Raw genomic sequence first — 15,231 nt, forward strand, 5'->3', positions numbered from 1 at the left:
CTAAACTAATTTATCTTTTATTCTAATTATGTTGAAATGTAATTTTGCTATTCTATTCTTGAATCTGAAATATATCTACTTGACTGTTGGGGGGGAAAAAAAACTCTCAGAAAAAATAGACACATTTTTATTTGCAAAGATCTTATCCAAAGTGCCATTCAATCATTCGCCAGTACAAAAGGAAAAGTAATTGAGAGAGAAAGCACCTGTAGTTCATAGTTTAGAGCAGCTGGGGGCGGTGTTTGATTTGGGAAGAAAATCCGGTTGAGGGAAAACCTCTGCATTAACTAAAGTTCACTAAGCACAGCAATGTGACAACGAAGGATCCCTTCTAAAAATTAAGATGCCCTTAAAAGACTTCCGCTTTTTATTTTCATAAATTGCAAAATAAAAAAACTGAACAAAAAAAAAACCCCACCGTTGTTTTCTTTCAACACATAAAATCACTGTGTCAACCTTCAAGCTGATGCAATACTAAATCCCCGTGCACACCAACAATAAACTATTAATCCACCTCTAGATTAACTCAACCTGATGATCTCAAACTTTTTCATCTTCCGGTTTTTCAGGGGCCTCAGCTGGACCCCTTCCTCCGTCTCCCCCACCAGCTCTTGCGCCTCGTTCTCCGTCCCCGCTTGTGCCCCGTTGTTGGCCCCCCCTGTCTGTATATCCTTGGGACACTCCCCATTGTAGGTCTTCACGTAGTCGACCACACGCCAACCCCGGAACTCGCGCGGCTCGGCGCAGATGAGGCCCGTGTGGGCAACGCCGGGGTGCAGCTTGAGCCAGTAGATCAAGTAGTGGATGTTGTAGTCGCAGATCCACGGGTTGTTGCTCAGGGACAGCTTGCGCAGGAAGTAGAGGTCCTCCAGGACGGCGTACTGGAAGTAGTGGAGGCTGTTGTTGGACAGATCCAACTCGCGGAGGTACAGCAGCCCCGCGAATGCACCTGAGAGGAGAACAAATGACTTGGGAAAATGGTTTGGCCCATTCAGACTCGCTTCACTTGGTCCGCTAAACAACCCTGGCTAAAAAAATTAGCTCCTCCCCCAAGCAGATTGGGCTCACGTGGCTGCTCCTGGAACTCACTCACTAATAATAATAATAATAATAACAGATTTTATTTATAAGCGCCTTTCAAGACACCCAAGGACACTTTACAATAACAAAAAACAAAACAATACGGGTTGAGCAGCGGCAGCCAAAACGCACCAGCGTTCACTCAACCCGAAAGTCAGAAAGAAACAAGGGAGGGACAGGGGGAGAAAAAAACCCCCATGCTCGAACTACCCTCATTTGAGGATAATTTGAGTGAGGCAAAAAACTCCTGCACAAGCATATGAGTTACAACAGGTCACAAGACATAAACAATGAAGACGGTGAAACAAGGGAATGTATGAGGGAGGGGGTGATGGTGGGGGACTAGCTTCCGTGCGTACTTTCATCAGGGGAAGGTCGAGATAGCAGATGTTGTTTTAGTCTTTATTGATGAGGTAACTCATGATGGTAGCAGCAGAATGAATTGTGGAAGTGCTGTGAAACCATTTTGTTTATGTAACATCGATTCATGTTTGTGTACCGTATTTTCACGACTATAAGGCGCCATTAAAAGTCTAAAATTTTCTCCAAAATGGACAGGACGCCTTATGATGCGGAGCGTCTTGTCTATGCGCCGAGTTCCAAAACCTGACTGACAGCCGACACGCTGTTTATATAGAGAAAAGGCGGAAGTGACTGTGGACAGGCATGCGGCAAAGAAGTCGGCCAATCAGTGAAGGGTGGGCGTGTATATATATATACACATATGGAGAGAGAGAGAGAGAAAAGGCAGATGTGAGTGAGGACAGGCATGCGGGGAAGAAGTCCGCCAATGAGTGAAGGGTGGGCGTGTGAGTGGACGCTAAAGCTACGCCCCAAGCAGGTACCAACACCTGTATAGAGTGTGGCTATGTGCATTGTTGCAAAACAACTTCGGTTTTGGTTTCTAAGAACCCCCGAAAATACATTCTACAAAGAGACACGCCTACGAAGCTCAGTTCAAACTTCAAGCCGTCGGTTATGCTTTTGGCATGCGTGCCCATCTCACAGCAGCGGTGAAAAACCAAGTCAAGCAAATGAACTCTGAGCTTGCCGTTATTTTCCGGAGGCTTGACTAAAGAACTCCAACCGCTGGACATCGGCATCAACCGGGCGTTCAAAGTAAAGTTGCGAACGGCATGGGAACAATGAACGATCGATGGCAAACACAACTTTACAAAGAGTGAGAGGCGGCGCCGGGCGAGTTACGCCACAATTTGCGAATGGATTGTGGCTGCTTGGACGAACGTGTCTGCTTGCACTGTTGTTCGAGTTTTTGGCAAAGCCGGCATCATTTCTGTGGAGCCACATGACAATGAGAGTGACTGACAACGAGAGGGAACACGGCGTTTTTGATGGATTACCGGTACTTGCACAATTGTTCAATTCTGATACAGAGGATGAGGACTTTGATGGATTTCTGGGTGATGATTGATCGAAAAACGTGAGTACATTGTACGATGGCTAAATAAAATACAACGCAACTCAGTTTTGCTTCCGTTGCCTTTTTAAAAACGTGTTTTTAGCTTGTATCTGTATGTCTTGGCATGCTACCGTATGCTACAAGCTAACGTGTTTTTAGCGTGCGCGCATGCATGCCGTATGTTTAAGCTGGCGTATGTTTTACCACTTTAAAATTGCGCCCAATAATACAGTGCGTTTTGTCTATGTGTAAAATACAGAAATAGCACCCATTAATGAGACTGCGCCCAACCATACGGTGCGTCGAATGGTCGTGAAAATACGGTACATGCTAGAGTCAGGGTGTTGATGCTTTATGGTCATCTTTGAGGGAAGGTGTCAATTGCGGGTTTTTGCTATTCGGGGCAGAGCTTTGACCCTTTCCTATCAAATAGAGCTTTGGCGCCGTCTTGCAGTGTTCAAAAGTTTGAAATCGCGTGTCCCCCCCCCCAACCCCCCCGCGCGTCATCGGTACGATCCGTTTGCCTGCATGCGACGTCTCCCCTTGTTCGTCCGCCGCCGGAAATGAACGCGACTCAATCGAGTGTCTCGTGCAAGGACGGGAAGGAAGGCGAGCGAGCGAGTGGAAGAAGACGTTTCCGAGCGTTTCCTGCTGTGCTCCGCGCTGGCCTCGAGCTTAGCTTTGATCTCGACGACGACAGGGGGAGAGAAACAGGAAGACGGGGGAGGGAGGAAGGGGTCACCATATGTTTCAAAATAATTGAACCTTTAAAGAAATAATGAAAAAGGATGAGGGAGACGTGCTTGTTTTGTTTTGTTTTTTAAATATCTGGCTTGGTTGACCGTGACCTTCTGAACCCCCCGCCCCCCCAAGCTATTAAAATAGACATGTGAAGTTGTCATTGGATTATTTAAAGGAAATATCTCGTTTCACCGGCATATCAAACCTCCTCCGTTGAACATCGTTGCCGTTCTTTTATGTCGGCGACCCTGCAAAACGGATACGTGACGGGAATTTGACACTAAGCAGGAGATAACGACCAAATACTCCAGAGAGAAAGCCGGCGGGGAGATTATTTACACGGAGGCGCTAACGAATACAACGACCGGGATTTGTTAAGGGGTTTCATTTCCGCGCCGCCGACGTATGTTAGCGTCGAGCCTCTCGGCGGTCCATTAGCGGAATGGGAGACACATGCTGCAGGATCAACATCATTTGTCACGCTTGGGCGCGCTTGATCTTTTTCAACGCATTAATAGATTGTGCATGCAAAAAAAAACCGAAAAGAAAAAATGTTTTAACTGGCACCTGAGTCTATTTGGTTCAGGCTGGTGCTGCTGAGGTTGAGCATCTTGAGGTCTTTGGAATGTAGGAACTGCTTAGGCCTGAGATGTTTGATGTTGTTGCCGGACAGATCCATCTTCACGATGTCGGAGGGCAGGTCGGACGGGACGTTGCTCAAACCTGCCAGGAAAAAGGAGGGAGTCATCACTTCACCTGTCGCGGTAAGTCAGGAATTTTATAGTTGTCTGTATGATTCGTTGAACCCTTTCGGGGACAGCGGTTACGACAGTGGACAGCTGATCATGTTCTCCAGGTTACAGGTTATCGTTATCAGTGCATGAAAGGGTTCAACCATAATTATACTTTACTTTTAAACTTCTTACGTTACTCTTAAAAGTAAATGATGGTATGATTGAGGAAAAAAACAAAACCACACTGTAGCTCTCCGCTACCAACCCAGGCTAAACTTAGCTCCTCCCGAGATGGGAGTCTTTCAGTTGAGACGCATTCTTTCAGCATACAGTTGCGCCTTGACTTCAGAGTTTAAATTATTCCTTGAACACACTTGGAACTCAAAACACGTCAAATCCTTCCCATTTAAATGAATGGAAATGCCATTAATCTGTTCCAGCTGCCCACCAAAAGCACCAACAAAAATGGTATAACATCCCCCCCCCCCCCCATATCAGATAGCACTCAACAATATTGTTCTATATACAATTATGTAACCAAATTAAATGGCATGTAAAATCTTTCTCATCATGATTTAATGCTTCAATTCAATGCTGTGCACGCCTTGACCACCGGGGGGTGTTATAATAGACATACGGATATAAATGAAGACCATCAGAGCTCCTCATGAAGCTGCAAGCAAACATGAGTCATTCTTCGCCAAGGTTGGGTTTTGTTTTTGTCTGTCTACGTGTGTTGCCGCACCCATTTTGCTCAGAATACCCGTTGAGTATTATTATCGGAAAATCGATGCGAATTTGTTGTGATGAACAACTTGAGCATGTTTTGCACCGTCCAGGCTTCTTTTGCATCTGCTTTGTCCATCTCGTCCGCCCCTTATAAAAGCGCAAGTTCCCACAGGTCACCTCAGAGTCAACGGGAGCCCCCGAAGATCCGATTTGTCAGAGTCTAACTATTTTCAAGATGTTGCGTGGGTTGTGTGCAACGTCCCCCCCCCCCCCCCGCCCCCAACAACAAACACAGACTCTCAATGCGTTTCCAAGGTCCGCGCTTACACATAATGCAAGAACCAGTAATTTCCGCGACGCCGGCCGTTCAGTAATTGCGCGAACATTCGCCCACTCGTCAAGACTCAAAAATCACTCTGCGGCATCTTTACGCTTGAAAATAAACAAGTAAATAAATAAACAGAACCAGAAGTGTGGCTCACATTTAGCTGTCAGGCTTTTTGAATGAAGTGGGGAAAAAAAAATCATAATTTCAAAAGCCGGTTTGAATTTGTGTGGCCTCCTCAAGTGTCAAATTAAACGATGGCCTATTGTCTTTGTTGTAAATGAGTCGCAGGTGAGCGGATGCAATCATCCTCGTGTGCGTTGTGCAGTTTTCGTCTTTGTCTGCAGCTCCCCGCGTGGACGCGGTTTAAGGCCGAGAAGCCTGGTGGACGTTTTATTTCTTTATTTTTTTTTTTTTACAGTGCAGATGTTGCAAGGCTTTATAGGCGCACTTAACCGGCGCAGATGTTGTAAGCTGTTATCATGGCGGCGCGGTGCCGTAAAGCTAAGTCTGGAATACAGAAACGCACCTCCAAGGTTTGTTGTTATTGCAGGAGCAGACTTTTAAGGTAACCTTTCATGCTCCTCCGCAGACTTGCAATCGAAAGGGATTCCCAGGTTTTTGTTTTTTTTTCCTTCACTTCTTTCCCCCTAGTGTGTGTCTGCAGCCTTTTCGGAGCCTGTTTGCAAATGACAGCTGGAAAGCGTTTGGCACATCTCGATGTAAAAACGACTCTGGGATTGGCTCGGTGTCATTCGGACGAAACGCAAATTCTGTCTCAGAGAGAAGCTGTGGTTCAAGCAAGCTATACTTTCCTCCGCAGGATACTGATGAAAATAGATTTTTTAAAAAAAATGCAGCCCAAAAGGTTGGGTTCTCAATATATAAGGCACGCGTTTGAAGATCATTGTTGAAAACATACGGAGGCTGTGAAGTACAATATGTCCACTGGAAAAAAAAAAAAAGTTGACTGAACTCAAAATTTGAATTCAACAAACTTTTTCGAGCGCCTCGTTGTCTGCCGTGAGTGCACGCATGTGACATAGAGAAAGGTGAAAAAGCAAGAAGTGAGGGGAAAAGAAAAGAAAAGAAAAAAACCCCCCAGACATGATAACCAGCGTTTGGACCCGAGCTTTGAACTGTCCTTTTGAACTCGATCGGCAAATTGGTGCCGTTGTTAAATCCAGCTTCTTTCACCTTAGACAGCTGGCCAAAATAAAACCTCTCCTCTCACATGAACACTTTGAGATGGTAATTCATGCCTTTGTCACATCCTGGCTCGATTACTGCAATGCCCTTTACTTTGGAGTCAGCCAGTCCTCCATTAAGCGCCTTCAGCTGGTCCAGAATGCCGCCGCTCGCCTCTTGACTGGTACTCGTAAGAGGGAGCACATAACTCCTACTCTGGCATCCCTTCACTGGCTCCCCATTCATTTTAGAGTTATTTTCAAGATCCTCTTATTTGTTTTCAAATCTCTGAATAATCTCGCGCCACCTTACCTCTCTGAGCTCATCCGCCCCTACACACCTGCCCGGCGCCTCAGGTCTGTGGACCAGACTTTATTAGAAGTACCAAGAACTAAACTGAGGCTCAGAGGGGATCGAGCCTTTTCTGTTGCTGGTCCCTCTCTCTGGAATGACCTCCCACTAAACATTCGGCAAGCCTCCTCGCTGCCCATCTTCAAAACCCTCCTCAAAACTCACTTGTATTCTTTGGCATTCGACTCAGCATGACTTAGATTTGTTCTTGGTTTTACTGTTTGGTGCTTTCTACCGCCTTTATTACCGATTTGTCTTACTGTTTATTGTGCATGTTAAATTGCTCCATGTACAGCACTTTGTATGCAGCGATGGCTGTTTGAAAGTGCTCTATAAATACTGTTGACTTGACTTGACTTGACTTGTCCTAGCTCCTTTAGAGCGCCTCGTTGTCATGACACGGAAAATGTGTATGACAGGCATTGCGGGCTTTAAGTGGATACATTTTCGCGGCTCCTACGTGCACTGTAGACGTGAAGAGTAGCATTCCATTTTTTTTTCTGGGTTGCAGCAGTCGGATTTGATCGACAGTTAATTAGCGGGGGCGTGGCTTCAGCTCATTCAACGCCCAGGGGGTTTCGAAAGGGAGAGAAGATGTTGACTTTTCACAATTTGTGAATTACAGTTCAGTTCAGGACGGGCGGACGGGTGGGGGGGGGGGGGGGGGCGTTCACAGACTGACTGAATGGCCAAATGTGCAGCGCAAGCATGTGAGGAAGCCGAAATATATCTGATTTATTTGGACTGGCGGACATTAATCCACATAGTCGACTACAGAGGGTGAAAGAAGCGTGACTTGTGAGTCTGTAAGTTGTTATTGCACATGGTTTATATTCTTTAAACACTGCAATCTTTTTTTTTTTTTTATTCAGGCCCCCCGTTTTGGCTAATTACAGCTTTTCCAGCCGAGGCATTTTGCTTTATGGTCGCCACAAGTAGCTGCGCGCAGCATTCATTTGAAACGCGCGGGCGCTAAAGTTTCATAACTCTTGCACACAGTCCAGTTCCGAACGGACCTCCTGCAGGAAATGTCTCATTACCTGGCAGAATCGTGTTGGATTTGATTTCCTTTTTCCCTCCGAGACACTTGGGAAGCATTTTTTGATGAAATTTTTTTGGTCTTTTTAATCCGCCCTTGTTTTGAATAATGGCATTAATTAAAAAGTACTATTCAGTGTGCTCTTGTGTAAAAAAAAAAAAAAAAAAAGTGTCCCTGCGCACATCTGTAGCTGCCTTGACTGAGTCTTGATGCTGAGAATGACGTGGAGCCTGAGATTTGCTGTGGTTCACCTCAGGCCTTAAACCACAGGGGAGGCGCCATTTTGACAGGAAAGACGGAACTGAGGACCGGGTAGAAATCGAACTCCGTGCAAACGGCAGACGGTCTTTTCCATTTCATCGTTGCTGCAGCGTTTAGACCTCAAAAGTGGTCGCCCTTTCGTGATACAATCATCGCGCCAGGTCGTAAGAAAAAAACAACGCCACCTTGTTAAAATCATCTGATTTCCAAAGATCTTAACGGTTGAAACCAATTTGCGTGTTTATTCGACCCGACCGCGGCGTTTGCGTAACATTTGAAGGGGCAAAACTCGGGTTGCGCCGTAAACCGGGTGACGAGGCAGAACTGTTTGGAATCAATGTCGGGGAGTCGGATAGAGACCCCATTCAATAGTCCGAGTGTAGAAATGCTCGGAAAATATGCAAAACCTCCTTCCTCCACCGTTTGCCCGACACAAATGGCGCTTTGTGGGCTTCTGACTCGGGGAAAAAAGATTCGCAAGATGATTTCTATTTGATCCGCCGTCATCCTCAAAGACAAGAAAGAGTCTTATGTGAGTTCCGTCCAAAAAGCCCGTGCGTCGTTTTCAAGAGAACACGGTTGGGCCGACATGAAAGCGAGATGAGGTAGAGGACTGGACTCCCTTCTTCCTCTTTGTCTTTGTTTGGCTCCCAAAATTTCCTCGCTACTTCCAGCCTGCATCTTGACTGCTTTGCTTCTAGCCAAGTGAGGTATAAAAACCAAAAAGGCAGTTTTTCGATGCTCTTGACGACTTCCTCTCGGAAGGATTCATGTTTATGTTTCACGTTAAATATCGTCTCATTCAAATATATCGGAGTGTAGCCTGGTTGTCCAGTGGTTAGCGGGTCGACCTCACAGTGCTCCGGCCTTCCCGTGTGGAGTTTGCATGTTCTTCCCATGCCTGCGTGGGTTTTCTCCGGGTACTCTGGTTTCCTCCCACATTCCAAAAACATGCACGGCAGGCTGACTTGAACACTCGAAAAATTGTCCCTAGATGCGAGCGTGAACGTGGATGGTTTTTTTCGTCTCTGTGTGCCCTGAGATTGGCTGGCAAGCGGTTCAGGATGTCCCTCGCCTACTGCCCAAAGACAGGCTACAACACCCCCGCGACCGTTGTGAGGATAAGCCGTTTAGAAAATGGCCGACACCAGCGCGCTGACTAAGCAAAAAGTTTTCCTTTTTAGTTTAAAATAACTTACTTTCATCTCCAGAAGTTCAGAACTCGGCATGTTTTTTTTCTCTTTCATCCCATTTTAAACCCATCCCTGTTGTGTTGCACTAACCACATCCTAGCTAGCGCGTAGCTAGTTTGTCCGTCAAGTCGGGGATCCAGCTTTGAAAACTCCCTTTTGTTTGTCGCTAGGACAGCGTGAAAAGCCTTGAAACATTTCCCGGCTGGGCTCTCTTGCCTGACGGTCTAATTTCTCAATCACCCCATAAGTACTTCAGAGTGGTCCGCTCAAACGTAGCGCCTACGTAGCTTTTATGCACGTTAGCTCCCCATGTCGATACGAGTCAAGTCATAGTCTTGATGATGTCACCGTGACGGTGGCGGGGGTTGGGAGGGAGGGATTGTCTCGTTGACAACCGACACGCTCACCTTTGTAGTTGCAGTCCAGCACGGGTTTGGGGAACATGTAGGTATGGCACATGGATGTGGCCACTATCTTTTTGGTGGGTGGCTTAGGTTGAGTCTCATCCACCTGGTTGTCACCTGCACACAACGAGTCCACGTTCAGCTTCTTCAGCTTCTGGCCCCTCAGCGAAAGGGGCTCAGCGCACTTGGCGTAATTGCCCAGGTTGCGGTTACTAGGCACCTGCAGCGTCCTAAGCAAGCTGTCCAACGGGCAGTGACAGCTCCAGGGGTTGTCGTAGAGACGGAGGTAGGTAAGGCGGGGCATGGGGAGCAGGACCTCATCGGAGGCCGTTTTCAGGCTGTTGTGTTGCAGCAGCAGCGTCCTGAGCTTGGAAAGGCCATTAAACGCTCGGTCTTCCACCATGGAAATGGCATTCTGTTGGAGGTCCAGGCTCTTTAGTTGGCTGAACTGGGAGAACATGTTGTCCCTCAGAACCTAAACGGGGGAGATATGGGATTTGTTGTCATTTGTAAGGTACCGGGAATTTAAACAACCCAGTCCCGCGATCCCAAAGTTCCATTGTTACAGCGTCCCCGGTAAACCCGGAGCCATTCTGTGTACACGCAGAAAAGCAAGGTTGCTCATTGAATGAGTGCCTTTCTGTGAAGCACACGTGCGCAAACGGTCAGATTTCCGTTTGATCTCCCCCCTAGTGTGATGGCGCACAGATGTTCGTGCCGTCAACGAACCGGCTCTAATTTGGGTCACGGTGAGAGGTCAGATTCCACCGACTGGATGGAAATGAATCCCGGGATTTTAATTGGAGACATAAAAGATGACTGGACTAGCCGCGGCTCACGTCGGAACTGCGGCAGATGCGACGTGTCTAATATCCTGAGACCGGCCCGTACTTGCCTGGATTTTATTCCTGGCCAGCAGCAGGTGGTGGATATCTTTGGGCCATCCTTCCATCACGGTGGTCAACTGCCTGTCCTGACAGTCCAGGTACTTCTCCCCCGCGTCAAAGTACTCCTTGCATTCCTGAGTTTGGCGCCTCACGATGCCGGCCCTTCCCCTTCCCCGCGTATGGGCCCACTCGGCGCTCCCTCGCTCCGCGGCGTCGGACCGCCGGCCTCGGCGGGGCTCGGCGAACCTCAGGAACAGCAAGAGGCACAGGGCGGCGAGGAGACGCATGTTGGGAGTCAGGTCAATCTCGGGAGACGACGTGATGAGTTTGTCACAGCTAGAAAAACAAAAAAAATAGGACAGGAAGTGGATTTAGGTCTTGTTTTGTCTGTAAATACAGTGCGGTTTCTTTTTTGGAAAGGTCATGCATGCACCCCAAAGGGTCATGTCCAGGGCTCTGTACTCATCAACCTCCTTTATGGACCTTAGTCTATGCACCGTGACCAGAATAGGCCATTGCTTCTGCAAAAAGAAGCATGGAATTGTCAAAAAATGTCAAATTAAGAGCTCTAAGAGCCCCAAGCACCACCGGACGGATGAGTTGCTAAGCTCGGGGTTGAAGGATTTGCAGTTGCCGCGAAAATTAGTCACTCAGAAGCCGAAACCCTTTCCAAGCATCGCGCATAAAAAGACTCCACGATGAGTCAGTTCCAAACTGTACCAACCGCAACCCCCCCCCCCCCCCGCCCCCGCCTCCCCTTAACTGTCCTGCAGACTGGAACAAGCCCGTCAGCGAAGATTCTTTTGTGTGAATAACAGACAGAAACAGCTGTGAATGTATGTGGATGCAGCAACCCGACTTTGTCACTTGTAATGATTTCCGACAAGGCTCCGCCCACCTTTAGACCGAAGCACTATTAACATTCTGTGATATTGTTACCGGGTTAAATTTACACCCGATGAGCCCCCCCCCCCCCCCCCCCTTATTCCATGTTATCCGCTCTGCCCTAAATTCCAGCCCCACAAATCTCAGTCCAATGCTGTTTATTCGTCACCCGCTCCATTTGTCCCTCGGCGTATCGTCTTTCCCCGGCAACGGAAACCCTATCGCTCTTCAACTCTCACTCCGTTTGAGACACGTCAAGCCCGTCCAAGCCGTCGGAAGCGGGCGCGGTTCATTTTTGCCATCCCAGCTGTTAAGCAGCAACTCATCCGCGATACGATGCATTCCCCCAGGGCTCAAGCCGATGCGGTTTCCCGCCGTGCCCGCAAGCAGCCGGAATTAGCCATCGCAGGCTAGCATTATCGTCCCAACCAGGCCTCTCTTATAAAACTTCTGCGCGTCAATATTTTGCACAGGGCTGTGGTCCCTTCCGTCTCCAGGGACGTGGCCCAAAATATCTCCGCGGGCGTATCGTCTGCTGCTGGAAAAATACTTTGGTGCCCTCAAAATGACATTTTCACTTAAGTTGACGTTTTGATGCAAAAATTGACTTCACCCTTGCGAACAGGCTCGACGGGCTGCGCTCGTCACTTACGTAACGTGTTGAATGTGATGAAACCATTGTTTCTGAAAACAAGGGGAGTTCAATTGCTCATAAATCGTCCTCGCGGGTTTCGGAAACCGATACAATTTACAAGTGCGGCTTCAAAACAAAGTTCCCAGAGCAGATGTGTGGCCATTTATAGACGTGCGTTCGCTTGCTTTTGCACCGTTTGCCCCTCACTTGAATTCGTATACAATCCGGTCCTTTGGCGGGAAGAGGCAGGACAAAAATTCCACCTTATGAAAAGTCTACGGATTTCGGATGGGTCATTGGACGTCGGCAGACCGAAGAACAGACATCATCGCGTACCACATACGGGGAGGAAAACCGCGTGGAGGGGAATGGGAAATCATTTTTAAGTTTTCGGAGAGAAACATGACTCAGGAGAGAATATTGACGAAGAGGCTCGGGGTTTCGAGCTGAGCTCCAAATTTGGCACCGACCGAACAGCCTCTCCTCCACAACGCTTTTCGAAAAATGCTGCTCCAGGAACTCCAAACACAACACCGCAAAGGGGAAACCTTTCTGACACAAGGGCCACGTTGTTGCACAAAGAAAGGCAAAAGTCCAGCCAGGAGGAGAGCGCTTGGAAATTAAATTGCAAGCAACGGGATGCTTTGGTTACAATTACGGAAAAGAACCCCAAAGGCTGACAATCCAGTACCGGCGAATGCAAGGGTGGGGTTGGGGGGCGACTTCAGGAAATAGAGACGCCATTTTGGAATGTCGAACCAGAAAGCGTAGATCGCGTTGATATGGGCATACCGTCGCATATGGAAACCAGAGAGGTTCGCCGAGCGCTTAATTGACGACAGATTTGTTTGGTTCTGAAAAAAAAAAAGGGGGGGGAAGCTTTTTTTCACCCGGGGGGCCAATATGATGGAGCGCAATGTGAAATTGCTTTGATTCGACTTCCGAGGGGCCGCTTTCCCTCCAATATCCCCAAGCGAATCAGATTCCGTGTTTTATTTCCTTTGTGTCGGGACCGCCAATGTATCGTGCTCGAGATATGCTGTTTTCAGCGACACCCCCCCCCCCCCCCGCCCCCCCGGGGTCTTAGCTCTTGGGCCGATCCACTAAAAACCCCTCGGCCATCTGGATTTCGTCTTCGGCGGGAAAATCGGTACAGTCGAGGCATTCATTCAAATCATCCGGCGACGACTCAGCGGGGGGCGGGTGGGGGGAGGGGTCACCATTTGGCACTTCGAAGTGTGATGAAACGACGACACCCGGCCAGACGTCGCCCCGATGAACTCTTTCGATCTTTGTTTTCACGGACGGAATCGTTGACCGGATGTGACAAGTGAACGCCGGGGACGACTGTTCAGTCGGGCGGGATCATAACGAAAAACCTGTGTCCCCCCCCGGGGGTCCGCTTAACGCCGAGTAGCCGAACCAGCGAGACTTGAGAAGTATTCGCAGCCTCACGAATCAGCACACACTTGCAAGTTAAGCCTTTTTCCTCCCTTTCCCTTCCCTTGGCTGGGGCAGAATTCCAGGGCGAAACCACATGTGGCTGGAATTTTACTCACGCGGGGGGGCATGCCCACCCCCCTACGCACACCCTCCCCTCGATTTACATTAAGCTGCATGTCAAAAAGTCCAAAAAGGATGTTGCACAGCTGAGCCCAAATTCCCTTAAGTGACGTATAGACGAGATAAATCTGCGGTGGGTCATTACGGGGGCATTTTTAAATGGGCTACACTAACCGTACCCCCCCCCCCGCCCCTCCCTCCGTCTTATCTGGATCGGCCCCCCTCTTAACAAGGGACAGACTAGTAAATTATAGAAGTTCCACAGGGCCACCGTGAAATCACCCCCCCCCCCCCCCCCCCGACCGAAGAGATCTTGGCCTTGGTCGGAGCGGCAACGGGACGTCTGCAAGACGCGCTTACATCAGCAGAACGCTACCTTGGCAAAATCGGTGCGCTGTTTTTTTTTGGTCTCAATTGGATGCACCCGTTTAAAGCACAGTGAGAGCACATTAGTTTCGAGACTTGAAAGTATACAATGAGGTTTAAAACACATCCAAAAGAGCAAAAAGAAAAAAAAAGCGGTGGCGGTATTTTATGTTACAATTCCAGAATGAATGAGTGTTGTAGTCCCCCCCCCCCCCCCCCTTTCAATCCTTGCGGGATTGTAATCACAACCATGTGGCCGGACGTCGATCAGACAAGCCCCCCGGAATGCAAACGGTGTCATGTCAGTCCTACCTGACCAGGGAGCGAGTCGGGCTCGGGTCGGTCAATTAGGACCTGCAGATTGCCGGTGTGTCCCGCGTCCCCGGCTCCTAATCCTGACATGAGCGCGGCGTCCCAGCCGAGAACGTCTGCCTCGAAACTTCGAGCAGGGGAGTGAAGAACAACTGGCTGCTCCTGCACTCTCTCTCTCTCTCTCTCTCTCTCTCTCTCTCTTTCTCGCTTGCTCTCTCTCACTTGCTCTCTCTTTCTCTCTCTCTCTCTCTCTCGGGAGGGAAGATGCAAGCTAATTGGGGGGGACAATGTGTGTGTGTGTGTGTGTGTGTGTGGTTTAACAGAAAAGGGTCTGCATTGGTCACCCCCCCCCCCCCCCAACCCGCCACCCCACTTTGCTAAACATCCGACCCACCTCCTGCAGGGCGTCGCTCCAACTGCTCTGATGCACGGCGGGACCTCAGAAGATATCAATATAGGTCGGCTCCAAAAATAGCCTCGGATGAGAACAATGTATTTTCGTTCCGTTTTTTGGTTTTTTTTTCCTCGCCGTTTGCTCCCCCGTCCCCATCAGGTACCCGAGGAATAAAAACATGGCTTCCAGTCTCGGGGGGGGGGGGGCGGCTCCCACGTGGTTGTACCCCGCCGTCTATTCGTTCATAATGGGCCCTTGTTCCACTTCCTCTCTCCAACGAATGAAACAGCACCATATTAGGACCACCGTTGTGCTCCCTCTGAAATGGATTGTTTACTGCCCAACTCTTCCATCGAGGGCACTTAGAGCAGCTCAGGTTGAAGTAAATAGGACGAGCGGAGGGGGCGGGGGGGGACCGAGAGACCATGAACCATAAAACAATGCACGTATTTGGTTTTTTTTTCGGGCAAACGGGAGCTCGTTGCTTCCCACGCGCTTACGTCACATTCCGCACAACAACACTTTGAGGCCACCTTTTCCCCGACTTTGGTTGACCCGAGACATGTTTTACAGTCGAAAGACATCCCGGCTCAACCACCAAATAAAAATGTCACACAAAGTCAATGCGGTATACGGAAATAACGACAGTGATGTCATCTCAGTTTCCGCGCAAATCTGAAATCTGGGCCTGTTGAGTTGAACTCGCAGCGATTATTTTCTTGTTG

General features: G+C 48.7%; 1 protein-coding gene across 1 annotated transcript; it reads right to left on the minus strand.

Annotated features, from left to right (window-relative positions):
- Positions 1 to 111: 111 nt before the first annotated feature.
- lrrc17 (leucine rich repeat containing 17) lies at positions 112 to 14,234 on the minus strand. Its single transcript, XM_086102761.1, has 5 exons — positions 14,113 to 14,234; positions 10,361 to 10,688; positions 9,469 to 9,940; positions 3,809 to 3,964; positions 112 to 949 (listed from the first exon to the last, which is right to left on the minus strand). Exons 2-5 carry the CDS (start codon positions 10,637 to 10,639, stop codon positions 522 to 524), a joined length of 1,335 nt encoding a protein of 444 aa, XP_085958887.1. The 5' UTR covers positions 10,640 to 10,688; positions 14,113 to 14,234; the 3' UTR covers positions 112 to 521.
- Between the last annotated feature and the right edge of the window lie 997 nt (positions 14,235 to 15,231).

This window comes from Hippocampus guttulatus, chromosome 22 (genome assembly GCF_054856545.1).
Source record: "Hippocampus guttulatus isolate MCC_2025c chromosome 22, RoL_Hgut_1.0, whole genome shotgun sequence".
Taxonomy (NCBI): Eukaryota; Metazoa; Chordata; class Actinopteri; order Syngnathiformes; family Syngnathidae; genus Hippocampus; species Hippocampus guttulatus.